Raw genomic sequence first — 27,836 nt, forward strand, 5'->3', positions numbered from 1 at the left:
CGGGACCAGAGTCACCCCCTGTACGCTGCGTCCACATCACTGACACGGCCTCCTGTCCGTCCAGGGGGCTTTCCTCAAATCAAAGCAGTTATCCCTCAAGGTCACGAGGTGTGGCAGCCCCGGGGCCATTTCAGTTCCCCCCCCTTTCCCATGCGGCCCCATCCAACTGTGATGCACCTCTGGCAAAGGCCCTCAACCTGTACTCTTCTCCTTTGCTCAACACCCCCCAGCAAAACCCCACTTCACGGTCGACCTTTTGCCACCTAAAACCGCTCACTCAAGGTAAAACCCAAGGTCCCCTCTGTGGCCCACAAGACACCCAGGAGCACGGCCCGTGATCCCTCCCCTTCGTCCGCTCAGCCACCTCTTCCTGTGCTCCTGCCATACTGGTCCCTTCCCCTTTTGGCAGCCTCCCAGGTGTGATACTGCTACCTGGGATGCTTCTGTCTCAGGTGTCTGCATGGTCAACTCCCCCCACTTCAGTTCTTTGCTCAAATGTCACCTTACTGGAAACACTCTCCCAAACTACCTTCTATAAATCAAAACTCTCCTCCCAGCTCTCTTTGTCCCCCACTTTACTTTTCTTCATAGCATATATGACCTGATATATTCTGTGTATATCGGCTTTTAAAATTATTGTCGGTATTTCCTCTCTGGAATGTATGTTGTCATATATTTGGTGCCAACTATAGGACCCTAACTTTTTTTTTTTTAAGCTGATTGGATGCTGACAAATGTCTAGATGAATGTTTCTGAGAATCCAAATGCTGCAGAGAAAAATCACAAATCAGGCAGATTGGTAATGCTCCAAAATCAAGGTCATCAAACGCCACTGGGCCCCCTGACCCTTAATCTTACTAGATTTCTCTAGTCCGGTTATTTTTCCATCCTTTTAAGTCACTACGTCTTCAACCTTGTAAATCCTGCTCTAACTGCATACCCACCCCTCCCACAGTAGATGACCGTGTCTCCTAATTCACAGAAAGGATAGAAATTACCAGATGGCCAGGGGCCCCTGACTGTACAGGTCCCCTACTCCCTCCACCGCCCGAGAAACGCCATTGTTTCCTGTGCTCTGGGTGCCACGCCCCCTGCTTCTTAGAAACCTCACATGTGAAAGAAGTCAAGGCTGGTCTCAGGTGTCACGTCCCTCTCTCACCCTCTCTGGGATCCACCATCCAACCATATTCACACATGTTCCAGACTCTCCCGTTTAAAATGTAACACAAGAAGGCACAGAAGAAAAGGGAAGAGCAGAAAAGAAGAAAAGAAAAGCTAGGAGTTTCCCCCTTCCCGGGCCCAGATTCCTGTCCAGCCCCTCTTCTCGGCCTCACGGTCAAGCTTTTCTAGTGCCACCCACACTCACCTCCCCACTTGCCCACCTCTGATTGCACCCTCCACCCACAGGAATCTGGCTTCTACCCTCGGAGCTTCAGCAAAACCTGTCTCGCTCAGGTCACCAACCATCAAGCACCATGTCCTCAATCTGATAAACATTTTTCAGTCAAGTAACAAGTTAAGAACCACATAGTCGAGGCCAAACTGTTGTGTCAGTGAAGAGACCAGTTTGTAAACTGACATTTTCCTTTAACTCCGCCTCACTTCAAGTGGAGGTGCAGCCCTAGCACATGTTGTTATGCCTCCTGGCACCAGACTTGCCAGAGGGTTTGAGAGAATTCTTGTAGAGGAATTTGCCCACAGGGGAGAAGTCCCTTGAGGCTATCACTCCTTTATCCTGGAAAATTATTTTCTTGACTCACAATATAGGCTCTCAGAATATAACATGGGTAACCAGCCTTGTACCTAGAAAGACAAATATATATTTTTTCCCTTAAAACTGAGGTCTTCGGGTTATCTCTCCATTTATCTCTCCATAGCAAAAAAACTCAACAGATATTCATCCTTTCTCAGGATTTTGCTGAAAAATATTTTTCTGTATTATTGTTTCTGTACAATATTTTATTGTAAATAAAACAGCATTTCCCTATTTTGATTCAAAAATCTCCTAAGTTCAGCTGGAATGTAAGGATGTCTGTAGAAGCTTCCAGTTTGCCTGGGGTTGGTTGATGAAGGGTTTAGTGCCTATCACCACAGGTGAGATGATCCTATAAACACAAGTTTGGACTGCATTTCCCCCAAATCCCAGTTCTTAATCCACCCTCATGGCCAAGCGTCTGTGTTTCAACATCCTGAATAAGAGTGCTGCTGTATGAAAAACGCGTGGGGCTATTTGCACTCTGATCCACTGTGCCATCCTTTTTTGGAGAGATTTTTTTTTTTCCCATAAAACTTCTCCCGAAAGAGAAATCAGGAATCTGTTTGTTGCACAGGTCGAACATAAAGAGTTGAAATATCAGGGATTGTTGCATGTTTGGTGGGATTTTGTCAGAAGAGAAAACCTCCAGGCCCACATTACAAGCTTTCTTCTTTTCTTTCCACTCTGATAAGTTTTATTTTTTTCATTTATTTCTTTCTTTTTGTTTTTTTTTTTTTTTTTTTGCTGTACACGGGCCTCTCCCTGTTGTGGCCTCTCCCGTTGCGGAGCACAGGCTCCGGACGCGCCGGCTCAGTGGCCATGGCTCACGGGCCCAGCCGCTCCGCGGCATGTGGGATCTTCCCAGACTGGGGCATGAACCCGCGTCCCCTGCATCGGCAGGCGGACTCTCAGCCACTGCGCCACCAGGGAAGCCCTGCTTTAGGTTTTAACACTTCTTTTCAGGGTATGCTTGCGGCCTCAACACGGAACGGTTTAAAAGTGGAGAAATCCTCAGTCTGTCAACCAGTTTTTGCTTTTTCTCCATGTTCCATCACACTCCATGCAACCTACCAATGGAGAATTTATACTGCATTGTTGTGACTGGTTTTCTAACCTGTTTATCCAACTGGATCAAATTTCCTTGAGGCTGAGAAACTACTGGGTTGGCCAGAAAGTGCATTCTGGTTTTTCCATAACATCTTACGGAAAAACCCGAGCGAACATTCTGGCCAACCCAATAAGTCCTGTTCATCTTTGAATCCTCTTTATATTTTTTAGAGGATTCCTGTTAGGATTTTTTGAAAATAACAAGTTGTTACTTGGGTTTATACGTTTTAAGGAAAAGGCATATCATCTAAATCAAAGTATGCCTGAATTCTGTAATTGTGGTTAATTTGATGAAGCACTTGATTGATATATTTGACTAAATGAAAGAGTAAATGTCTAGAAAATAACATTTTATGAGATTTCAATGGGGAGACCCAAAAGCAAATTTAGCTTTAATTTACAGTATTTTTCAGCGGTGAAATAGCTAGAACTGAAAATCTCATGGAACCTTTTTATGGAACTAATTTTGGCTTTGACTGGTTTATTTATTTATTATGCCTCTGTTCCCTGCTCCATCCTCCACCTCTACCTTCTGGTTCCCGAAACACAATTATACTTTTGAAATGTATGAGTCGACTCCACTCCAGCCGGTTTAAGAAGAGGAAGATTAATTACAAGGTATTAGACGACTTGAAGAATTTCTGGGGTCATCAAGGAAACGCCGGGATGTCCCGTGGCCAGGAGCAATGCAGCTGGAAGATGACTGTCCACATCTGAGACCTCACTTCTGGCATCTCTGTGTTGCCACCACCTGCCATTCAGCACTTAGGACCACAGGATCCAGGCACCACAGTCTCTATCACAGTTTCCCAGAAAAACAAAACACTTCCCGGCACACAGCCATCACCTTCACTTGCTCGTGTCATCATTCCAAGTTATCACAAATGCAGCTTGTTGCCAGCACCGGGTTCTCCAGATGCATGAAAGGATTGAGAACTTCCCCTTCCTTGCTCCTTCCCCATCCCCCCACTTTTTTTAAGCTCTCCAGTTTCATCACATAGGATTCACTAGAAGGGAGCCAGAGTGGGTACTCGGTGAGCCATTTTTAAACATCTGCCACATGCATAAAGGGTTTTTAAAAAATCTCAGCTTTCCAGGCGAAGACAGCAGACGGGGCCTGCTTCACACACGTACAACCCGGGCCGTAGATAAGGCCCCGCACTTGCTTTCAAGAGACCCAAGCAAATCCTCTATGTTAGGCAGATGTAAACAGCTTGAAAAGAGGAAGTGAATTTCTTCCTTTGGAAGTGAAATTGTTCATCTTTTGTGAGCTAAAAACATTCTTTTTCTATAAACTGTCTACAAACGTTTTTGCCCATTTTTAAAGCGGTTACTGGCCATTTTTTTTCGTATCGATTGATGAGAATTTTTATGTTAGGAGAAAGAGCCCTTGTCTGTCATATGTAATTTGTGTTGCAAAGATACTTATCCAGTTTCTCATATGCCTGTCAACATTTTGGGGCACGTGTGTGTAAAAGGATTTTACCATATTACTGGGCTTGTAAACTTACTTGTAAAGAGCGAAAACCAGCAAGTTCATGCTGGTAGACAAATGCTGTTTCTCACAGCTCTGACACACAACCTGGCGCCATCTGAAGAACGCCTGTTAAAGGATTTCCTTACAGGATGACAGCACATGTCCTTATTTCTCCTATCAACACCGTTTTCCAGAAAAACGGCTTCACGTTAAAACCAATAATTTATGAGAGGAAAATATCTCCAGAGGCTAGCAGAGGCTAGGTGGTGTGAATAGTCCCAGCATTTGGTTAGGACCTTATTAAATACTTCTCATGAATTACTGAGCATGATATTTCAAATACGGATAGGTTAATTATTACTGAAGAAAACGATGATGATCTCGTATTATACTTGGAAACCTTGATCTGGCTTTCCAGTTAAAAATAAGGATATTTAAAATGGTTTGGATGGTGTCTATGAATCAGAGGAGAAAACAATAAGACGGCCGTCAAATTTCCATGTTATCCAGATGCTGAAAGCTCTTCTGAATCTCAGCACTTACTCTGATGCTATGGAAGAAATCGTAATAAAAACACAACTAGCTTTAAAAGCTTGTGAAAATGCTGTGTGACAGATGAAAGTTAAACCATACTAATACAAGATATCATATCACTACCGCCATTGCTACTATTGTTGTTAACAGTCATGGGCTTCAAATCTTATAGCATCCCTGGTGTTCACAAACCAACTGAAAGGAACTCCGGCATATGGACCAATCAAAGCACTTTGTGCCCTGCCTTTGAGAGGAACACAGTGAGCTCTGTAGGACCAAGAGGCTGGGGAGAAGGAACGCAGATGCAGATTTTCTTCACTCCCCGGGAAGAGCGGAGGAGAGGGTACAGTGATGGGATGGGCAGTGACAGCAAGCAGATGAGTGACTGACGAGCACAGGAAAAGGGACCCATTTAGAGAGAGGAGAGTGACCAGGATGGGAAAGGTGGACCCCGCTTTTCAAGGCAGGCAGGGCTAAGTCAGTGGAAGCCTTCGCGAACCAGATGCAAGTAAAGATTATGGTAGCACTGGGGAGAGGGAGCGGGGGAGGACGACGGGGCACAATTCAAACATGAGACTTCGTCTGGTTTTACAAATGGTGGCAAAGTCAAAACAGACTTGGAGGGACTGCTGTGAACGAGTGGACTTTATGGCGACACGCAAGCAGGTACAAACGATGGGATGCTATGATTACTGTTGCCATGTGCTTTTGTCCAGTCAGAACCGTTAAGTGTAGGATGTAGGATTGGGTATAAGAATATGGTGCAAATTGTATCTCTTGCTCACTCTTACCCCACAAGACAAAATAAGAACGGGACCACCTGAAGCAATAAATCGTGGCTGTCACTAGGAAAGCCCGGGGGACCTTCCCTGTGGGACACATACTGCAGAACAGTATTATGCAAAGACAGGCTTCTGAGGCTGCTTAACCAGCATAACCAGCAGGACCAAAGCTTCTACTTGTGAAAATCCAGGCTCATCTCGGGTCCAGGAGGGAAGGCACACAGTTATCTCGGGGGGTAGCAGCTTCTCCTGGGATGTTCTCTAAGGGAACTGACAAGCACACTTAGATTATGCAGTGTCTTTTCAGGCTGGGGGATCTAAAGACCTGGTACCAATGCTCTGGGGTCCAAGCTCTGCAGAAGTCTAGCCCTTCCATCCACTCGCCTGATGCCAACAACAAAACTCAACAGGGAGGCCATCAGACACGTGACGAGGGGATGCCCTGCACATCATATTCTTCTTAAATCCACGGATTGAATTCACAAGTAAAATAGAACATATAGAAATTAGGAATGCACCCAAGTATTTGATTGGAATGATGACTTGCTAATTCGTATTTCATTCATTTAATCAACAAGTACGTATTAAATGACAGCGACGTGCCAGACACCATACTAGATGCTGGGGACACTGCTGTGAACAAATAAAAATGTCTGCTCTCATGAAGGACACATTCCAGAAAGGGACAGAATTTACAAACGAAACTAACCAGTGTGAGGCTGACCAAATCAAGTGTCAATCTTATCTAAAACCTATATTCCAAAGTAAACAAGAGACATTATTGAAGAAGTGCAAGCCAGCACATGAATGCCACGTCCAGGTGAGTTCATGAAGGCGTTTTTACACACGCCTGACCCACAGCCTGCCTTTCCTCTCCTCTCCCATCCTCCCACCCCGTTCGTCTTCCTCTCATGTCCTAGGAGGACCCCCAGGTAACACAGCAAAAGCCCCAGGTGACTGCGGGTTTAATTAGTTATTTCTTAAAGAGAAGAAAAGAAATACAGCACTTTGCTGCAAGTCACACACGTAGATCAGAGCGCATATGAACTGTATTTCTTTCCGTTACTGCGTCTCCTCCTTATTCCTAATTCGGTAGATTTCAGAACTTTCATGTCTCTACCAGATAAAGCTTTGTTCTTTCTTTCAAGCACCTGAAAAAGTGATTCTTTAGCATTTCTTTGCTAATCCCTCCCACCACCACCACCAAAATCAAGTGCCCACAGACTGGCCATTCAAGCATGGTCCCATTACAATCAACAGACGCACATCGATCCTCATGACAGAGAAGCAAACATCTCAATCCGTTTCAAAGCTGAGGCCTCAACCAAATGGAATGACTGGTTCTGTTTAATGAAACTGGTAAAGTTTTACTGGCCTTCTCAGCCAGATAGCTTTACTAGAATTGTCATTTCACATCATGTCAAATTTTCAGTTTCACAAATATTTGTGTGCAATTTGAAAACCCAAAAAGTTAGAAATATGGAGACAAATGTGGGGACCTGGATTGAAATGAATACTTATGCAGAAAGCAGAGACATATGACACTGATACTCAAATTGTTTCTATATAGAACAAAGGAAACAAGAAAATTATCTGATTATATGATTTAGGCTAAAAAGGATTAACATGTTCATCTTCTTTATTGCTTTAGTCCAACAGATGACAAGAAGATTTTTAATTCATTGTCTGTTTTTAAGAATTACAAAAATCATTCAGTTCAATCTTAGCTAATACTATAACAATTCCAATAACGATTCTGACGAGGCCTTTTGAAAGGCAGAGAAACCAATTTTCTGCCATTCATCTGTGTATTGATTTCCATTCAACTCCACTGGAGGCAAAGCCCAAGCTGAGCTGGCATGAGTGAACCAGGCTGTCGCTACCCAGGGCAACTATTCAAGTCTCTGGCAGAGCTCCAGAGTATTTTTAAAGGATTGTGGGGGGTGGGGGGGGTGGGAGGGGGCGCGCGCGCGTGGCGCGCTGTGATTTTTTTCACTGAAAATTATTTACCCCGTGGTTACATTTTTAAAGGAAAAATTACCAAGCAGTTTTATAAATCCATGAATATAACTCATCTCAAAGGTACATTTTAAAAAAGGCTGATTTTGTTCCAATAATTTTTCTTACACCCGTGTGAAACCAGAGCTGGTACCACAACCCAATGTCTAGATGTCCAGCAAAGTAACTTCATAAAGCTGCTCAAATGCATCACGGGAACGACTGATATTTCACCGTAATTTAAATTTTTATTCCTTTACCCATTTCTCATTTAAGAATAACTATGTGATTTATACTATAAAGCATAGATCCTAAACAGTAAACCCCTCCAAAAGATTAAATTTAGAACTAGTAACTTGAACAAGTTCACGGTATCTTAGCTCTTTCTAGAATAACATCTTGTGCCCTGGTTCACTAACTTCATACCCTCAAACAAGGAGTATTTGGCACATGGTAGATACTCAAAACTTGTTAAGTATGGGGATATAAAATGGTACAGCTACTTTAGAAGACAGTTTGGTAGCTTCTTATAAAACTAAACCTATTCTTCCCATAAGACAAAGCAATTGTGCTCCTTGGTATTTACCCAAATGAGTTGAAAAAACCTACATCTACACAAAACCGGAACACAAATGTTTACAGCAGCTTCATTCAAAATTGTCAAAACTTGGAAGCAACCAAGGTGTCCTTCAGTAAGTGAATGGATGAATGAACTGTGGTGTGTCCAGACAATGGAATATTATTCAGCACTAAGAAGAATGAGCTATCAAGCCACAAAATCCTGCGGAGAAACTCTAAATGCATATTGCTAAGTGAAAGAAGCCAATCTGAAGAGGCTATATACCGTATGATTCCAACTGTATGACATTTTGGGAAAGGTAAAACTATGCAGAGAGTAAAAAGATCAGTGGTTGCCAGGGGAATGGGGGGGCAGGGATGAAGAGGTAGAACGCAGAGGGTTTTTCGGGCAGTGAACTGTTCTGTGTTATACTGCAATGGTGGACACAAGTCACTACCGTATACATTTGTCACAGCTCATAGAATTTACAACACAAAAAGGGAATTCTAAACTGTGGAGTTTAGTTAATAGTAATGAGAAATGTAATGTTGCCTGCCGTAAACAAAGGACGTCACAGTCATCAGCCATTAGGGTCAGCTGCTGAGCCCTGAGGAAACTCCGGAAGGAAAGAATACCTGCCATCCAGCAGCCATCAGACTGAAGCCACTCCCTAGGTGAGCCCTGCGGAAACTCAGGATGTGAAAACACAGGATACTGGCCCCAGAGAGCTGAGGTGCATGTCAAAGGAATGATTTCAGTGAGCCCAGACGCTTGCATCTTCCCATACAGAGAAAAGCGCTAAACTTCTTAACTTGGGATATCTGGTTTCCTTTAATCAACAATACTCTTCTGACGTTTAGACTACCTGCCCTTTGTTGCAAAACTCCTATATAACCTGGCTACCACCTCACCTCCTCGGAGCAGTTCTCTCAGGGTTACTTGAGATGCTACCTCCCAGGTTGGAAGTCCTAAAAATTCCCACGGAATGAAACATAACTCTCAACTTTCAGGTTACGAGTTTTCTTTTTTTTTCAGTCGACATAATGTATCAGTTTTGGTCCATCAATTATATAAATGTACCACACTAGCAGAAGATGTTGGTCATAGAGGAACCTGGAGGTGGGCGGAGAGTATACGGAAACTCTGTATTTTCAATTCCATCTTTTCCATAAACCTAAAACTGCTTGGGGAAAAGTTTATTAATTAAAAACTAAAAATTAAGAAAATTTTAAAGGTTGTTAAATGAGGATTTATTGAAATAAAAGAGGTCAGTTGGGGCTCAAAGGTAACTTCCTCTGCGGAGTCTCCACTGAGCTAAGTATCCCAGGCGGACCGTCCTCCACGTCCTAATGGCTTGAATGGCCCGGTCCATTCAGGGAAGGTTCCCTCACCCACGAAGGTCTGTTCCAGGTGGAGTGCACTTACCCACAAGGAGAACAAAGTTCATTTCCTAAAGTAAGAAAGGGAAATCCCACTGAAAGCGAAAATAGCACCTAGAGCCCAGGGAATGAAGGACAAGAAGTGAATTTACAACTAAACTCCTTTAAGGCTCAACCAGCAACCCATGAGAGACAGCAGCTACTCACCGCTGGTCAGAGGTTAGTCAGCAGGCTGCATCTCCGGGAATCCCTAACTAACTTCTGTGGGGAAATCTCCCAGCTAACTGGTGTTGACTGTAAAAGCAAACCCTCCTTCTGACACGCACATATGTTAATGCACTATTGTAAAAGTTCAGGGTAGTTATTACTGAGTTGTCACGGGTCCATTAATTATTCACGACACTGTATTTAGCTTTACTCTGGTAAATCTTCTTTAATTGCCCAGCCTACATTACAGAGCATCTTTATTTAACTGTGTTTATGTTTACGCCTTTTCCAATAGTTCATTAATCTTTAGTGAGACTCGCCAAGCTCTTCCGGGCTTTCATTTCACTCACTCATTCCACTGCACCTTAAAGTTCCGGATACTTTTCAAGCCCACCCCTCGCTCACATTTTCTTTTCCCTGCCTCTGAAGAACGCAGGAGACTTCCTTCTCCAATATTTCCAGACTGCGATTCAATCTTTCCCACTGCTAAAAGGTAGCTGTTTGAAAATACGTATCTATACGTGTCCCTGGAGCCTCCATCTGCCAACAGTATCAAGTCCTGATTCCTTAGGAAAGCACCCAACGCCCTGGCTAGTTTGGTCCCAAACTCACAACTCATCTGCTAACATTCTTTCCTTCCTACTTTCCGCTTCAGCTCTTGACAAACAGGGCATGAGATGTCGTTGTCCCTTCTCTGCTTTCTGCTCGGAACTCTCTTGGGTCCCACTCAAATGTTACCCCTTCTTCCAGACAGAGGTTCCCCATCCCTCTGCTATTCTCCCAACAACACTACTCCCGTCGTTGCTGAGGCTGCATGACCTTCTGAGGTGTGAACAGTTATAAATGAGACAGTCTCTTGCCAGACAGAGAACTCCTTTAAGTCAGGGAGTGCATCCCATTCCTCTTGCTATGCCCAGAGCCCACCCACAGTGAATGCATGAGAAATACTTACTGAATGAATGAATGAAGGCATTTTTACTCCAGACTATCTCAGTTTAATTAAATCATGTCTGTTCTTTCCAGCATATCCGAACCTACATAACTGCATGATCAGGTGTATACATGGAAGAAAATCATGGTGAAAATAACTATAGTATAGATATGCATGTTTCTTGGAACATATCATTTGGGATTTAAAAAAAAAACAGTAAGTCAGAACACATTTAATGTCATGAACATTAAAAACATACTTGGAAATCAGTCTCTCTGGAAAAACTATACTTTTCAAGGATGCCATTGAACTAAAAAGAAAAATGATCCTATATATTTTTCATGGAATGCCACCAAATAATAATAATGAGCAGATTGCAGTTGCCAAGCCTTTTCAAAGCAAGTCATATCTACTTTGGGGGGCATCTCTGGGGAAGATTTATTTGATTTTTAGAAATGAATATTTGGAATTGCTTTTTCAAAGACTAGCTGTGTCGGATTCTGAAAATTTTGCATTGTGTGCATTTGAGAATGAATTTTCTAGCACTTGCATATGCTGGACTATATAGAGTTGGTTCTCTGAGATAGGTCTTAGGAGTTGCATTTGAAGTTATGTCAGTCACATAGATGTAAATCCTGCTGGTCTCAGAGAGAGAGATGTGACTGACAGCGGGGCTTGCCTTGGATGGTCGTAGTTGAAGTCATAATTTATGAACATATGTGGGGTAGAACACTGCCATATGCAAAGCATGACTGCATGCAAAATGAGGATAAAAATACAGGTTGGGCTTCCCTGGTGGCGCAGTGGTTGAGAGTCCGCCTGCCGATGCAGGGGACACGGGTTCGTGCCCCGGTCTGGGAAGTTCCCACGTGCCGCGGAGCGGCTGGGCCCGTGAGCCACGGCCGCTGAGCCTGCGCGTCCGAAGCCTGTGCTCCGCAACGGGAGAGGCCGCAACAGTGAGAGGCCCGCGTACCGCAAAAAATAAAAAATAAATAAATAAAATTTAAAAATAAAAATACAGGTTAACTACATAGTATTCACATGGGACTGGAGCCTACTTACTGTTCTTTAGTGTCATGCATTTCCCAATGGAAACAACATGTATTTTACCAGTAGGCACCAAATGAAAGTGACACATTGTGGATAAAATGGATCCACAGTCTCTGTGTTTGAAGTTTGGTGTGAAATACCAATTCCAGGAGTAGTTTATCAGAAAACTAGCCCAGGTTAATAAAACATGCATATTGTTCCCCAAGTGGATATTTAATATGGTGCATGAAAAGAGTTGATATACTCCTTTTAGATATCAGGTTTCATAGAATTATAAAGCTGGAAGGGACTTTAGAAATGATCTGATGTAACTCCCACCCACTGTTTTGTAGTTGAGGAGTTTCCAGCAAAGTCAGGACTCAAATCTGACCTCCTGTCCTCAGGTGGGGCTCTCCCTTTCCCGGTAGTCAGAGGAAAATCCTATAAACTGGTATTAACTAATTCCCACTGATGTCACAGTACAATTGAAGTCACTGCAGTTTTTAGCACAGCTGCCAGCCAGAAAGGTCAGGAAATGCTTCTCCAAGCGATTCTCTTGGATTAATCTTGTAAGATACAGTGGGAAAAGCATGAGATTCAGAAGCTGAAGTCGAGAATGTGAGTGCAGACACTTGCTGTTGAGGAGCTGTGCGCCCTTGAGCAAATCTTCTACCTTCTCTGAACCCTAGTGGGTTCATCTTCACATGGGAATGATAAAAATTCCTGCCTTGAGAGGCTGGTGAGAAGATTGGATGGTTTAATAGGAGAGAATGCGCTTGGCAAGCTACAACGGCACTTACAAAGATTTAGTTTTTATTGTCGTCATCATTAAGAATTATTTATTAAACCACCAAAGCAGCACAGCGGGTCGCTGGGCCTTAAGCAAGGCAGGAAGCAGGGAAGACCATGGGCTGCACCCACATTAGGGCTTTTATCTCCTAAAGACCCCGTTTTTACCAGCAGGTAACCTTATTTGCAAAATCCATTAAGTCAACCTGCCTCAGCAGTGAAACAACTCAGTGTTCTTTCCTTGGTAACTTCTAGCAAACTCTTATCTTAATATTCTGAAACACTTCACTTTGGATTTATCCTCTTCTCACTCCTCAAGAACTGAGCTCTCACATCATCTAGAGCATCTCTGTCCAACAGAAATACAATGCAAGCCACGTTTGTAATTTTAATTTTCTTATAGTCACATTTAAAAAGAAAAAAAAAGCAACAGGTGAAATTAATTTTAACAGTATATTTTATTTAACCCAATATATCCAAAATGTTATCAGTTCAGCATATAACCCTTATGAAAGTTATTAACGAGATAGTTACCATCCCCTTTTTTTTCACACTAAGTCCTCAAAATCCCCTGGGTGTTTGACACTGACAGCACACCTCAATCGAGAATAACTAAATTTCAATGGAAATAGCTACAATATTGGAAAGACATGTAGGTCTAGAGCCTGGCAGGGTGACCACACCTAATGATAAAGCAGACTGAGAAAATTTAACTTAGGAACTCTCCATGGAAACACTTAAGAACACTGAACGAAACAATCACGTCCTAGCACATAGATGGGGGAGGGAACCCTAGCAACAGAAATGACAGCCTAGCAACACCAGATGTTGTACGAAAGGGAAATTAGAAAACTATTACTTTGCAAAGAAGCATTTCTGGGAAGGCCATTTTTTCTATTTTGTTTAACGTGAAATAAGGAAACTGATCGCACATCTACCCAAATATACATCTTATAAGGCGCCATCCTCATTATCTCTTTATCCCACAACCCAGACACTGACATATTTTGTCATGTTGTTGATGCTATGTTTCTCACTTAGGAAGACAAACAGTAAAGCATGACATCGGGCTGAACTGTCATATTTCTTCCCATGGCATAGCCTGCCTTGTGAGCCTCATGGGTCACCATAAAGAGCTGAATTGCACACAGCAGGTTGGTCATCAGAAGTCTTCCCACGTCATCTTATAAAAATACCCTGCCAACTCGTGGACAGGACCTGGTCTCGCAGGCCTGGGTTCCTAGTTCGTCTCCGTTACTCCTCTCTTGGTTCCTCTTTCCCATGAAGATGCAGAAGCTCCTTGGTCCAGCAGACTAAAAGCTAAGGATGAGGGATGCCCAGAACCTGACCTCCCCCTCCACTATCCCTGACACCCAGCGATGGGACATCTTTGCTCACCCTCAAGGCTGCTCCCTTTTCAGAAAAGTATGAATAAGGATGCCACAACCAGCCTAGCTCCGCCTCTCTGAGCAAAGATGACAAATCATTATGTCTTTCTTGGCAAGAGCTGCCATGCCCCTCTTTTTTTTTTTTTTTTTTTTTGGTACGCGGGCCTCCCACCGCCGCGGCCTCTCCCGCTGCGGAGCACAGGCTCCGGACGCGCAGGCTCAGCGGCCACGGCTCACGGGCCCAGCCGTTCCGCGGCATGTGGGATCTTCCCGGACCGGGGCACGAACCCGTGTCCCCTGCATCGGCAGGCGGACTCTCAACCACTGCGCCACCAGGGAAGCCCCATGCCCCTCTTTTCATTCTCTAACCTAACGGTCTGGTTACTCTGAACCCAACGCTTTCCTAGTGTCCACCTCCGCTGAGAAGGTCTGGTCCCTTTCTCACCACCCCTTGTCCCCTCCATCCCAAGTGACCAGATGGCATAAGGTCTGAGTAGAATATAAAACTGTGAGCAGAGAGCAGTCAACAGTTGTGAACAATAAAACCATAAAACAATGGAGTTTGAATAAAGATTTTACTAAAATCTTTCACTTTGTTTGTCATACTTTTGCTTACAGCGCTGTCTATAAGGAGGCTCCTGGGTGTGTACGTGTGCGCCTATCACCGGTACGGTTTCCAAGCTATCGTACTGAGTGCGATAACTAGTGAGAAAGCCAGCTACGGTGTCTGGATCAAGTATATTTTCCATGAACGTCCAGCTCAGGTGAGCCTTCCCTGACCATTTCAGCTGGAAGGGGTCCTCCCTCCTCTGTAGCAGAATGGATGCTATTCTGCTTCTCAAACTTAAAAATGCCTACGAATCCCCTGGGGATTTTGTTCAAATGCAAGTTGTGATTTAGTAGATCAGGGGTGAGCCTGAAATTCTGCATTTCTGAGATGCTTCCAAGAGATGCTAAGGCTGCTGGTTGCTGACTCTACCTTGAGTCAACAGCTCACTCAGTGCCTCATCACAGACAGATTCCAGGGGTATGAAAGCGACTTGCCTCCTTTCCTAGATGGTAAGCCTTTTTTTTTTTTAAACCATTTATTTTTATTTATTTTTTTATTGAAGTATAGTTGATTTGCAACGTTGTGTTAGTTTCAGGTTTAGAGCACAGAAATTCAGTTATACATACATATATATCTATTTTTTTCAGATTCTCTTCCCTTATAGGTTATTACAGAATATTGAGTAGAGTTCCTAATGCTTTACAGTAGGTCCTTGTTGGTTATCTATTTTATATATGGCGATGTGTATATGTTAATCCCAAACTCCTAATTTATCACTCTCCCCCTTCCCCCTCTGGTAACTATAAATTTGTTTTCTTTGTCTGCAGGTCTATTTCTGTTTCACATATAAATTCATTTGTAACATTTTTTTTAGATTCCACATAAACTTTTTGAGAGTATATTCTTTTTAACATGTTTTCCTTACTATGATTTTAAGCAGATGTTTGTGGAAAACATGACGAAAAGGTTATCACTGGTCACTTACTTCTGTCATTTTATTCTCAGCAACGAGTACAGTGACCACATAGTGATTCGGCCAATGGGTTGCTGACGAATTTGCAGGTGTCCACAGCGGATGAGTGAGAACCTGCCTTCAATCCCAGCCCTCTGCCCTCCCCTCAGCGGGATGAGAACTCAACCTCCAGTTGTAGGCCCTACTCTTGATATCCGACCAGACAGAAGTTATATGACGAGAACATAAATGAAACAAATCTCCCTTCGGTTTTACACTTTGAAGTCCGGGTGTCATGGTTTGCCTGCATGATGACCTTGATCTCAGATTCTAACCTCCCTTTACTATTATCAAGTTTGTTTCTGGTCCCTGCTTAGAATCCTGGGTTCTTAATATGTTCCCCTTTGTGATGATGTGCCCTGGCCTTGACCCTCTGCCAGCTGACTTGCCCTCTTCTGACCTGTGTGACAATCCGGGACTCGGGTCAAAGTCCCTCAGACTGCAGACCCCACTGGTGCCCTCAGTCTCAACTCGATCCCATAAACGTGACCATCATCACAGCTGGAGCTGCAACTCGTCTAATGGAAACTTAGCCTGGCTGGTGAAGCCTTGCTTTAAACTTTGCTGTGATGCGTTATAGAATGGGGATCAGTACAATTTTCCCACTCCTACGACAAAGGATTAAAAATTCATCCTCTGAGTATGGAATAAAATTCTCCATCTTCGTTCATTTCTCTCATGGCTATTTTTTTTCTTCCTCCAACTAATCAATTCATGCTCGATCCATAATACCCACCTCTTCTACTAGCAGATCAGAGAATGGGATGAAATGATAGTTTCCAAGGTATTGATCAGAACTTCAGGTTTCCTCTCCCTTACTCATTTGATTCCAACCTTAATTAATTAATTAATTTATTGACATATAGTTGATTTACAATGTTGTGTTAGTTTCTGCTTGACAGCAAAGTGATTCAGTTCTACATATAAATATAGACATATTCTTTTTCATATTCTTTTCTATTATGGCTTATTACAGGATATTGAATATAGCTCCCTGTGCTACACAGTAGGACCTTGTTGTTTATCTACTTTATATATAATAATTTGTATCTGCTAATCCCAAACTCCTAATTTATCCCTCCCCAACCTTTCCCCTCAGGTAACCATAAGTTTGTTTTCTATGTCTGTGAGTTTGTTTCTGTTTTGTAAATAAATTCATTTGTATCGTATTTTAGATTCCACATATGATATAGATAGATATTAGTTTATCCTTAAGTAATTGTAATGATTGTTTACTTTTCCGAAGCAGGAACACAACTAATATTTATGCTTTCATTGGGACTGTGTTACATTACCTGTTCCCATCTAGAACTCAGTTTTTCAAACCCGACCATCACCAACCGATTCAGGAAAAATCCCATAGGATATCTGTGACTGCCACTCTTAACAGCAGTACATCCCCTAGAGATATGAAACCCTATGGGACATCCTTCCTAATTTATAACAACAGACCCAAGTACTAAAAATCACTTTGGAGAGTTTTCTAGAATTGAGCTACATTTTAAAAAATGATTGTTATTAATTTTACTTTAGTAAAACAGCAAATTAATTAATCAGCTGAAAACTCTTATCAAGACAAAAGAAGGCTTTACAAATCCTTTCCCCTCTTTCCTGAAGGATCATTTCTTCATTGTTACTGTCACACTGATGCAGTGATTATGCCATGAACTAATGAAGGAAGTGATGAGGGACTGTCCTGTAACTGTTACTGCTACAATGGCTACCTTTGTGTTGAGTATTGACTCTCTGCTACTGAGAAAAGACCTGGAAAGTAGAGAATTGAGCCCCAAACTGATATCTTAATTCATAATTGTTATCTAGGCTGAAGAAAGAGGAATCAGACTGCTACTTACATGGATGAAATCTCCTAGGCTGGGGGTTCAGAAAGGTGACTTTTTCCTTCTTAAATAATGTACTTCTTTGTTGTACAGTAGAAACTAACACAGCGTTGTGGAGCAACTATACTCTAATAAAAATTAATTTAAAAAAATTTTTTAATTAAGAGGGTAGATCTCATGTTAAGTGTTATTACCACAACAAAATTTTTTTTAAAGAATGAATTAAAAAAAACCATATTATACACTTTAAAAAAATGTACTTGATGGGAAGCCAAATCAAAGTCAGCTCAAGTCTTTTTAGACTCATTTCACTGCAGATCCTCCTTTTTTCTATATGTGCCTGATTCTGACTGACTAATCCTCACCCACCCCACACACTGCCCACTGCTCTGTTTGTGTAGAAGGATTCCCCTGCCAGGAAAACAGTGCAAGTACATAAAGTAAGCAAAAGAAGTAGAACTGATTCAAACAGCCTACTTATGAATCATAAAAGGGGGAAAACAGTTTGACATACTTCAGACAATTTTTAAATAAATGTTTTAAAAAATTTTTTTAATGTAAAAAACTGAAATGTTGTCGTGAGGTTGAAAATTGTGCAGTGTCACAACAGATCTCTAACATCCTGAAGATCCAGGCACTCCCCAACTGGGAAAGGTTAAGGGGTTGAGTTCTTCTGGAAGAATGTAACACAGCCCTGTTCCTCAACAAGTGCAGGCCTGGATACAGTATCTTTGTATAGTGTTTAATTCAATTTCCAGCATATTAAATCAGTGACAGTGTAACCCAGGACAAGCTTTTAATTTAGAAGCAAATCTAGCTCTGACAACAGCCTTCTCCTTGACCTAATGGATAGTTCTTTTTAGGCCTGTGAAGCATTGTTCCTATTTGTTAATCCTAGCACTCCAGCTGTGCATACCTCCCCCCATGAAAGGCAGAAGCCAACTGTGGCTTCCCAAGTCTATAGGGTACGTCTCTTAAAATTAGTGATATGGAACACTTTGAACATCAGCTTCAAATACTTAGATATGGGTTTCAATGAAAATGGTTTAATTTGATTATAACTAAAATTTGGAAATGATACAAAATAAGTTGCATTATACAAATAAGTTTAAGATTCTCTCTCCACATATAATACCGATTCCTGGGTTTCGGACACTAATATTGTCAACTCTGGAAACCCCCTGTAGATCCCCTTTGACTGACTTACACAATGCTGTAGTCACGGCCTTAGAAGAACAGACTTTCTGGTGCATATACTCTGGGGACTGGACAAGCAAAGAAGAATCAGAATTTTAAGCCTGGAAAGAACCTTGGACCCTATTTTTGACTAATCACATCATACAGGTAGAAAACTAAGACCCAGAAGGAGGAAACCAAAAGAAGACCTAAACTTGGGGGACCATTGGCAGGTGCTGTCACATGTAAACCCAGGACAGTAGGTGACTGCCGGGGGTCTGAGCCCCCAAGTGGCCAAATCATCTGATCCCCTTTTAGTCCAGTTCCCCAAAAGGCAGCTGTCCCTCTAAATAAGATCCATCGTTGATACACTAACTGTGACCCTCTGCCCTCATCTCAGGGTTAGAAAAGATCTACCGTTGTCCTACAGGCCACCTCTTGCCTCTAGAGGATTTCTGGACTGATCCATTTCCATTTTAACCCATCTTTACTATCCCTCACCATCAGTAATTGTATGAGTTCTGTACATACACTAGACATGGAAGTAATGTTCTATGGTGATAACAATTATGGTGATGATGGTCGTAGTCATCATAATAGCAGAAGCTACAGCTTTTCTTTGAGTAGGCAAGTAGGGGCACAAAAATCCCCCAAATCATTCTGTATACAGGTGTATTCTCAGAAGGTCAAGAGTACATAAGAATTCAGTGAAAAATATCTATCCCGAAGCTTCCCCAGTCTCACCTTTCTATCAGCAAGAACAGGTAAGTGAAGGTGAGCATCTAGCTGCATCTTTCTCAGAGGATAACTAGTATTGTGTGAAATTCAGCCCCACTTTCCTAGCGCTAGTAACCTACAAAAGAGCTGCGTGATTTGTTGTATCCTTTCTAGACAACATGGCACCTTCTCTGATTCACTGTACCATTAGCAACTCAAGAAACAACCAGGCAGCAAGAGCAGCTACACTCATGCAAAGAAGAAATAATAACCCCTGGGCTTCATTCACAGATCAGCAAATATTCACTGAACACATATGCCTACACATGTAAGATCCACAACTACTAGAGTGACCTCCTGAGAATCTGCCCATGGTCCTTCTTCCCGACCGGCCATGCCAAAAGCTCCCAAGGACACCATCATACAGCTGGAAGGAAGTCACATGGTGTGGTAGTCAGAATTACGCGTGCCATTCAAGAGAATACTTCCTGTTGAGAATTACTGAATGTTTTTCCCATGAAATCCATCAACATATTCCAACTATTTTCCAAGATTATACCTGAGATGCATGACCAACACCACTCTGCACCTTGTATTTGATAATATGTCAGAGTAATAAATCTGATCCCAATACCTAGTCTTGCTTCCATAAACTTAGAATGTGTGCTATTCAAATTCTAAAACAAGTCAGGGAAATGTGCTGATCAGATTGGCCCGGGATTCCATATAAAGGGGAATCATTCTAGTATTTATCTGTTACTCAGTGACTGGTGCTATTTAAATTCATTGGTAGACTATTCCATTCAAACTGTAAAAATATATAAAAAAAAAAAAATTTAACAGAAGTCATGTACTTGGATATTCAAACATTGAGGACCTTTTTTGTAAGTGACTGAGCAAAGACCTTCACAGTTACTGACCCAGGGATTGTGGACGCTATTCAAAAATGATAGCATCCATTTGCATAAATGCTACTTTCAATTGCTCTGAGAGTAGCCTGCAATTTCATGGGGTATAATAAGTATAACATTTTTTTTTTTACCCTTATAAGTGTATAGTTCAAGTGAATGGAAAAATTACAACTTCTGCATTTATTACAAAGACACTGAAATAGTTATATTTACCACACAGATTTATGCATAAATTATTCCAGCTCATACAGAAACCCAAGTAAATGGACAGAGGACTGTCTGATTGTGTGTGGATTTATATCTGTGAGCTAACTCAGAGATTTAAATACCAAGCTCAGCACTCAAGGCTGTGGTGTGGATTTGTGATTCTCCAGGGAAGATACTGGGTCCATAACCAATGAATAGATTTCAAAGTGACACAGCTGCAGTAATTCAAGGAAACTCCTACTTCTTTCATGCAAAAAAAGCAAAGGTTAGCCCGTTATGTTCTGAGCAGCATGTAATGACAGAAATTGGCATAAAATCTCAGAGCTGGAAGATGATCTAGTCCAACCCTCTGTATAATAAAGTATCTTTTACCGTAGTTCTGCCTACAGGTTTCCAAACTATGCTTAGACACTCCAATGATGAGGAACTCGTTACTCCTAAGGAATCTTAGCTGAACTTGGGATCCCTTATGACTACTTAAAAATGTTTTCCTCACGTTAATTCAAAATCTCTTCCTGTAGATCCTATCCATTTTGCCCCAGAGGGTTGACGCAAAAGTTTCTTCCACATTAGAATCCTTCAGTACCAGAGAGCTCTCAAGTTTTCAGGTTTCTCTCCTACCAAATCATCCTCAGTTACATTAACAATCTCCCATGTTCCTTTTTCTCTCTCCCCCCTCAGTACTGAATTCTAGCCTAGAATCTGCACAGAACTACGTGACCTAAAGAGAAAAACATTGAAAATTCTGTCTCAATTTCCACATAGGCAAAATGTGTCACTCAAAGATGAGTCTGAGGGTCACGTAAGAAAGAAAACTTGGAAACCCTCTGAAAATTGAAGTGTTACACAAACACAAGGAACAATTTTCTAAGGATTTCAATAAGGTGAAGCCCACCATATCCTAAGGAAAATCTCTTCAAAAAGTAACGCAAAATAAACTTTTGCCAATAATTTACTTTGGTATAAATACAATAAATTTCAACCAGTCTGTTTACAACTCTCCCACAAGGTTGGGCCTATTTATATGCTCCAATTACATCCACACTCAATGAGTTTAAAATCAATGGACTTTTATGAATGAAAGGGACATGATCGAGTTAGAGAGGGATTGATACATTTCCTCTGAATCTTTCAACGTTTTGCCACTCCTTTGAATAAAACAAGATTTTCACACTTTTGTCAACAATCCTCACCCTTATAATCCTTCAATGGTTTCTCAGTGCCTCCAGAATAAAATCTAAATTCCTTTCATCGTCCAGCCCAACTAATTCTCCATCTTCACCTCTAGCTACTATCTCTCAATCGCTCTCTCTGTTCGAAGGGCACGTTTAACCTGCCTTATTCTTTCTTGCCTCTCTGCCCTTTTGCACAGTCATATCCAAGCCCTCACTGCCAACCTCCTCTTTATTTCAGTAGCAGACCTGCCCACCATCACAACCTCTGCTCAAACATATCCTGCTCCAGAGTCTTACCTGAACCACTAAGGTGGCTTGAGTTTCCTGTTTCTATCAGAGTGCTTATTTCCCAGTACTGAAATTGTGGGTTTACTGTTCCATCTTCCTCATCAGACAGTAGATTCCTTGAAAGAAGATGTGTACTTTATTCATCTTGGGGTGGTTAGTAACTAGCATAGTGCCTTGAGTAGAGAAGGTACTCAATACAGATGAATAGATAAATTAATAAGCAGTAGAGGGAACACAGATATATGGGAAATGACCATTCAATAAACTCAGGAAAGGGCACCAATCGTGCTTGACGTATATCAGAATTCAGAACTAACTCAGAATCAATAAGGTACTTTTTCAACACTCGCAGCTGTACCCAGCATGCTATCTTCCTACCCATTCCTTATCTCTAGAATTTTTTAACATTTGCAAAGCACTTTCTGCTTATTCACATACATTATGCCACTTAGTCGTTAATGCCACTACAGCAACCTCAGTGCGTCCAAGTGGTGTAGGAAGAAGAACACTGGTCAGATGATCTGAGCTCCAGCCTCCGTTCTGCCACTGAACCACTGGTGTGTATTAGAGAAACATCCCAACTTGTCTAAACTCAGCTCTCTCTCGAACTTTGCCAACCTTAGTGAAGGGAAGTTGTCATTTTTATACATTGTTGTCCTTATTATCCAAATTGGCATTTGGAGGTGGCTAATTGAGCCAGAGAAATAGACTTTAGGGTAAGACAGGCCTGGTTTTGACTCTGAGCTACATCACATAATAGCTGGGTAATCTCGTGCCAGTTACTTAATCTCTCTGAGTTTAAGCAATCTTGAGTAATCGTTGAGTAATCTCTCTGCCAGCCTTCTCATATACAGAGGTACTAATGCTTAGACGAGAGAGGAGTATAAAAATATTTGTAGATGTTTAAAGTACCACATAAAATTCTTGTTGTTATAATTCTCGTTTGGGCAGGTTGAAGAATGGCATAGAACCATGTTTCTCATAGTGCTTTGTGTGACCCATGATTACAAGAGGATTTAATAGCTGTGCCTTTAAAAACTTACTGACAACTGCACAACAGCTTAGTAAGTAAAGGCTCTGAGAAGTCCTGCTGTGGAGAGATCTGCTCTGAGACGTCCTGCTGTGGAGAGATCTCTCTGTGGAGAGATCTCCCAAGTACCTGAACACGGGACACATGTTAATAGCTCGTGGGGGATCAAGCATGAGAAACACAAGAGAGCTGTTCTTCCACCAGGTGACTCTCACGATAAGATATTCAGAAACAAAACAAAAATGGTAAAAATACTCCCCATTCTACCATCCACGGAGTTATCAGTTACCATGTGCCTATTTGCTAGAAAACAACTAAATATGTAGGTACCTACACATGTACATGTGTAGGAGAAATTCAGGTCAAATTTGAAGAGTAAGTCATAAACTCTGAAGGAAGAAGACGTCCAGATATAATTGATCACGGGTATTATGAAGACTAAAAGCTGATCTGATTGCGCATTTCTGATTCCCACTGGCTGAACTGCACTCTTAGTAACTTCTGGAATCACATGATGTGAACAAGAAAGAAAAAGTACTTCCTCATTCATTCACAGACACAGTTCCTTTAAAGTCACAATTGCTCTTTTCGCATGGTAGCAAAAATTCACTTTATTATTTCAAACGGCTCTTTCCCAGTATCAACTCCTGCAACTTTAAAAGCTGCCATTAATTTTTCCATTAGTAAACATTAATTAAAATGAATATGTACCATTGTTTTCAGCAGTTCCATCTGTAATAAATGTATGAATACAGGCAAATCTTGTCCAAAATGTTTCAAACAGCTATTTCTGAGCAAGCAAACACTTTGATGGTATTTCAAAGGATTTTATCTACAGAGAGCTTTTAGAATCTGACCCTTACCTAAAATAACTTGAATTCCATGGAAATACAATGAACAGTTACCAACCTAGCTAAAATCTATTTTATTGATCTTAGAAAGTAGCATGTTAAAACATGAGTAATGAACTCTGAGCTTTGAACCATTGATACCTTGGTCTTTCTGCAACACTTGTGTACAATGCATTGAAAAGAAAAGCTTGAAAAACCAGGGGGATGCTCCTAATTAAGGAATCACAGTGGTCAAAGATAATGGTCTAATATAATAATCTGAGATGAACTGCATTTCACCAGTTTATTATCAAAGACGCACCCATCCCCCCAAGTTCCATTCAAATCTTCTACACTCAGAGAAACTGAAACAATTCGGAATGCATCTGAGTGTTAAATTCCATGAACTCTCTGACCCCATTTCAATTTCCTTACGTTAGGCTAAAGTTTTTGGTTTGTTTTTTTTTTGCTTTGTTTTTAACATTATAAGGAGAAAATGAGGCTGAGTCTTAGATCATGCTTCCACCAAGTTACCCCACCATCCTCCAAATATCTTAGCCAGAATCCAAGAACAGTAAGATTAGATAATTCAGATATACATTATTAAATACATTATTCTGAACATGTAAACAAATATTAAAAATATATATGTGTATATATATCTAAAAAAATACTATCTCCTCCCAAATGACCATGTGTTAGCAGAATAAACTTTGAAGACTTTAAGGAAAATATTGTAGAAATGCTTGACGAAAAGGAGCCATGTGTGACCATAGTTTCTCCAAGGGTTGGGCTGGTGAATGCATTTGTCTGACAGCCTGTGGTTTTCCTTCTGCACTGAACCTTACCCATCCCTGCCCCCCACCCCTCCATAGCTTTGCTGTGTGGCCAAATGACCCAGTGGCTATGGTCTCGCTGAGATGTATTTAGGCCCTTTTCTTTTCCTAATTATTTCTCACTTTCCACATTTTATGTCCTGAGATATTAAACATCATTTTTCAATTGGGAAAATGTTTGGTCTAGAAGGTCTAATAAACACAACTAGAATTTGATATCCAATTTTTCATAAAGTATAAATCGGTAAGAAACATAGATAGTTCTTCAGCTAATAGAACTGAGAAGTGTTTGCATTATTTACATAAATCTAGACATTTTAAAGGTAAAAGTGAGTGATTTCCAAATCCCGCATGAAGTTTGCAGAAGTTAACAAATGGAATGTTAAGCTTCATTTACCACATTATCAGATTAAAACTGCTAATCATACGAATCTCACCCCGTAAATAATTTCAGTAATTAAATCAAGCCTTTGAGTTCATCACACTCGAAAAGCACCAAGCTGCAAGCCTTTGCAGTAGTCAACCATGGGAAACAGAGCTATCACACTTAACTGACATTTCAAAACGTCCTTTAAGTCCAAAGCACGGAAGTTTCCAACGTCAGTTGGTCTGACTGCGTATCATATAGCACTTTACCAGAAAGTATCTGCTTGGAAAAAAAGTTTCTCAGTTTGAAAAGTCACTGTCTGTGGCAATGCTCACCCTGCTTTACAAAGCAACGGTCCCGGAAAAGACCGAAAAATAATCACACTTGCTCTTCTCAATGAAAACACTACACTTCACCGTAAAGGACGATTTTAGCTCCGTTCCACAAATTCTCTGAGTTGTAGCAGAGTTAATGACTCGTAATCGTTTTGGTTTTTTAATCACAAAAATAACTACAAATAAAATTGAAAAGGACACTGGCAAAGCAGAGTGTAGTCCCACATCAGTGCACTTGTGAGGAAGTTTCCTCATTTTACTTATACTTACTAAGTTATTTTAAACACCCCCCCCAGAAAAAAAGAAAAACCCAAAAAGCATAGCTCTGGGATGTTAGCATTTAAATGCTTCAACACAAAGAATTCTTGTAGCTGTAAAATATCATTCAAAAAGCTATCAAAAACATATAAAACCTGGAGAAACGCATTCCTGAGCCTGCCACTTCGTTATATTCCTAAATCCAGGCTGTCATGGTTCCAGAGATGATTCCCTCTGCCCAAAGGAACCATATTCCAGTTTGTACTCCAGTTTGTAAGTGGAAGTGATATCTGTGTAAAGACTTGGTAGATCAGGTGACAAGCAGCAAAGCAAGTCAATGAAGATGCCAAGTGTGGTCAAAGTTTACAAGATGCACCACCCTTTTCCAAGGGTTCTTAGTTATCCCAGAAATCAGCTGAGGTGACACTGCAGGATAATCAGAAAGGGCACCACTAGAGTAAGTCTGGGTCCCATAAAGTGTACTTACTGGTATTTGGAGTGGATATAAAAATAGATATAGATATACACAGTCCCCCCAAAAAACAAGTGTGTCCCTACTAAGCTCTTTACTTGAAGCACAGTACTACTCTAGCCGTGAGAATTAAAATGTGGGTACTTTTGAACAGCAATAGCTCCATCTAACTAGAATTAGCAATTTTTCTCAGGGAACAAAAGAAGCCATCCAAACTGCAACACACACCTCAAATTCAACATAATTAAAAAGGACTTTTAGAAGATGTGATAGGAATCCTCTCCTACTCACAGAAACAGGATCACTAAAAATGGGGGGGGAGCGGGAAGGGGGGTGTAGCACATAGAGAAGCTGGTCGAACGGAGTGGGAAGACAAGGGCTGAGCGCTCAAAGCCACTTTGCTGCCTTTCCCTTGCCCCTCACTCCTCTCCCACCCTAGGTTGTGATCACAAATTTAAAACCAAACCAAACCAAAACCCGGAAGGAGTGTGACTAGGGTTACTACCACGGCAACCCTCAACGATTTTCTTGTGCAAGAGTAAAGCAGTGGGGACGCAGGAGCGGCAGCAAATCTCCCTCTTCCCCCACCCCCGATACGGTACCTCCAGATCTGCCCGAGCTGCAGGACGTGGATGAGCGACTGCAGGAGCCAGAGGCAGAAGGAGCAGGACGCAGACCTGCGCTGGCCGCTGGCCCGCGTGGCCCCGCTGCTGTTGCCGCCGCTGTTGGTGGCGGCGATGCTGCTCTTGCTGGCGTTGGACGCTTGCCTCTGCGGCGTGGAAGGGCGAGCCTCGCCTTCCGCGGCTGCAGAGCCGCTGCCGGCCGCCGTCTTACAGTCGGCTCCGGGCTGCGGGCAGCTGGCGGCGGCGGCGGCGGCGGCGGCGGCGGCGGCGGCGCTGTCCTCGGTGCTGAAGTCGTGCGCAAACCAGCGGAAGCTGAACACTTGCACGGAGAGCGAGCCGAGCACCACGAAGAAGAGCGTGAGCCCGAACCACCAGCGCTGCCCGCGCAAGTAGTAGTCCACGGCGAGCCAGATGTCCGTGCCCACGTCCGCGAAGTACACGGCCACGGCGACCAGGATCCAGAGGCAGTCCCACAGCGAGTAGCGCCGCTGCTCCGTGCCCAGGCGCAGGCACAGCGCCGCCGAGCCCGCCCCGCCGCCGCCGCCCGGGCCGCTCGAGCCCCCGGAGCCGCCGCTCCCGGCGCAGCAGCAGTAGCAGCGGCAGCAGCAGCGGCAGCGCGAGCAGCCGCCGCCGCCGTCCGGGCAGCAGCCGCCGCCTGCCGCCTCCTCGTCCTCGGCTCCCGACCCCGACGGCAAGCCCGGAGCCAGTCCCTGCACCGAGCCCGAGTGGTCCGAGTTCTGCAGCGGGGTGAACGCCACGTCGCTGCTCTTCTTCATTTTCAGCCTCCCGTCTGACTTAGCGGCCATGATGCCTCCCAAGCGAAGAAGAGCCTTCCTTTATGTGACACCTTTCCCCGCTGTCTCCTCCTCCCGCCGCCGCCTCGCCTCGCCCCGGCTTCCCTCCCTGGCGGCGCGGCTCCCCTGCCGCTGTCCCTGCGCCCGTTCCTGCGCCGGCTCGCCCGCCGCCCGCCGCCCGCCGGGCTGGGCGCTGGGCCGGGCTAGCGGCGCGCCCGGAGCCGGCAGGAGCGCCGCCTGGCTGCCTGCGCGGAGCCAAGCTGCTCGCGGCGCCCGGCGCGCGCCCCGGCCCGCCGCCCGCGCTCCTCGCCGTCCCGGCCCCGCGGCTGCCGCCCGAGCCGCCGCCGCCGCCAGCAGCAGGAGCAGCAGCGGCCGCCGCGGCGCCCCTCGGACCTGCACATCCCTCTCCTCCCCGCGCGCGCGCTCCCTCCTCCCGCTGCCTCTCCTCCACCAGCTGACTCCGAGGGAGAGGATGACCTCA

General features: G+C 43.1%; 1 protein-coding gene across 1 annotated transcript in view; it reads right to left on the minus strand.

Annotated features, from left to right (window-relative positions):
* Positions 1–27,456, minus strand: part of XKR4 (XK related 4) — a 321,586-nt gene extending 294,130 nt beyond the window's left edge. Inside the window, exon 1 of the mRNA XM_022556886.3 lies at positions 26,541–27,456. Coding sequence (XP_022412594.1) covers positions 26,541–27,367 — 827 coding nt within the window. The 5' untranslated portion in view covers positions 27,368–27,456. The remainder of the gene's footprint in view (positions 1–26,540) is intronic.
* Between the last annotated feature and the right edge of the window lie 380 nt (positions 27,457–27,836).

This window comes from Delphinapterus leucas, chromosome 17 (genome assembly GCF_059928025.1).
Source record: "Delphinapterus leucas isolate spDelLeu-1000000601 "Yukka" chromosome 17, BTC_Dleu_Yukka2, whole genome shotgun sequence".
Classification (NCBI taxonomy): domain Eukaryota; kingdom Metazoa; phylum Chordata; class Mammalia; order Artiodactyla; family Monodontidae; genus Delphinapterus; species Delphinapterus leucas.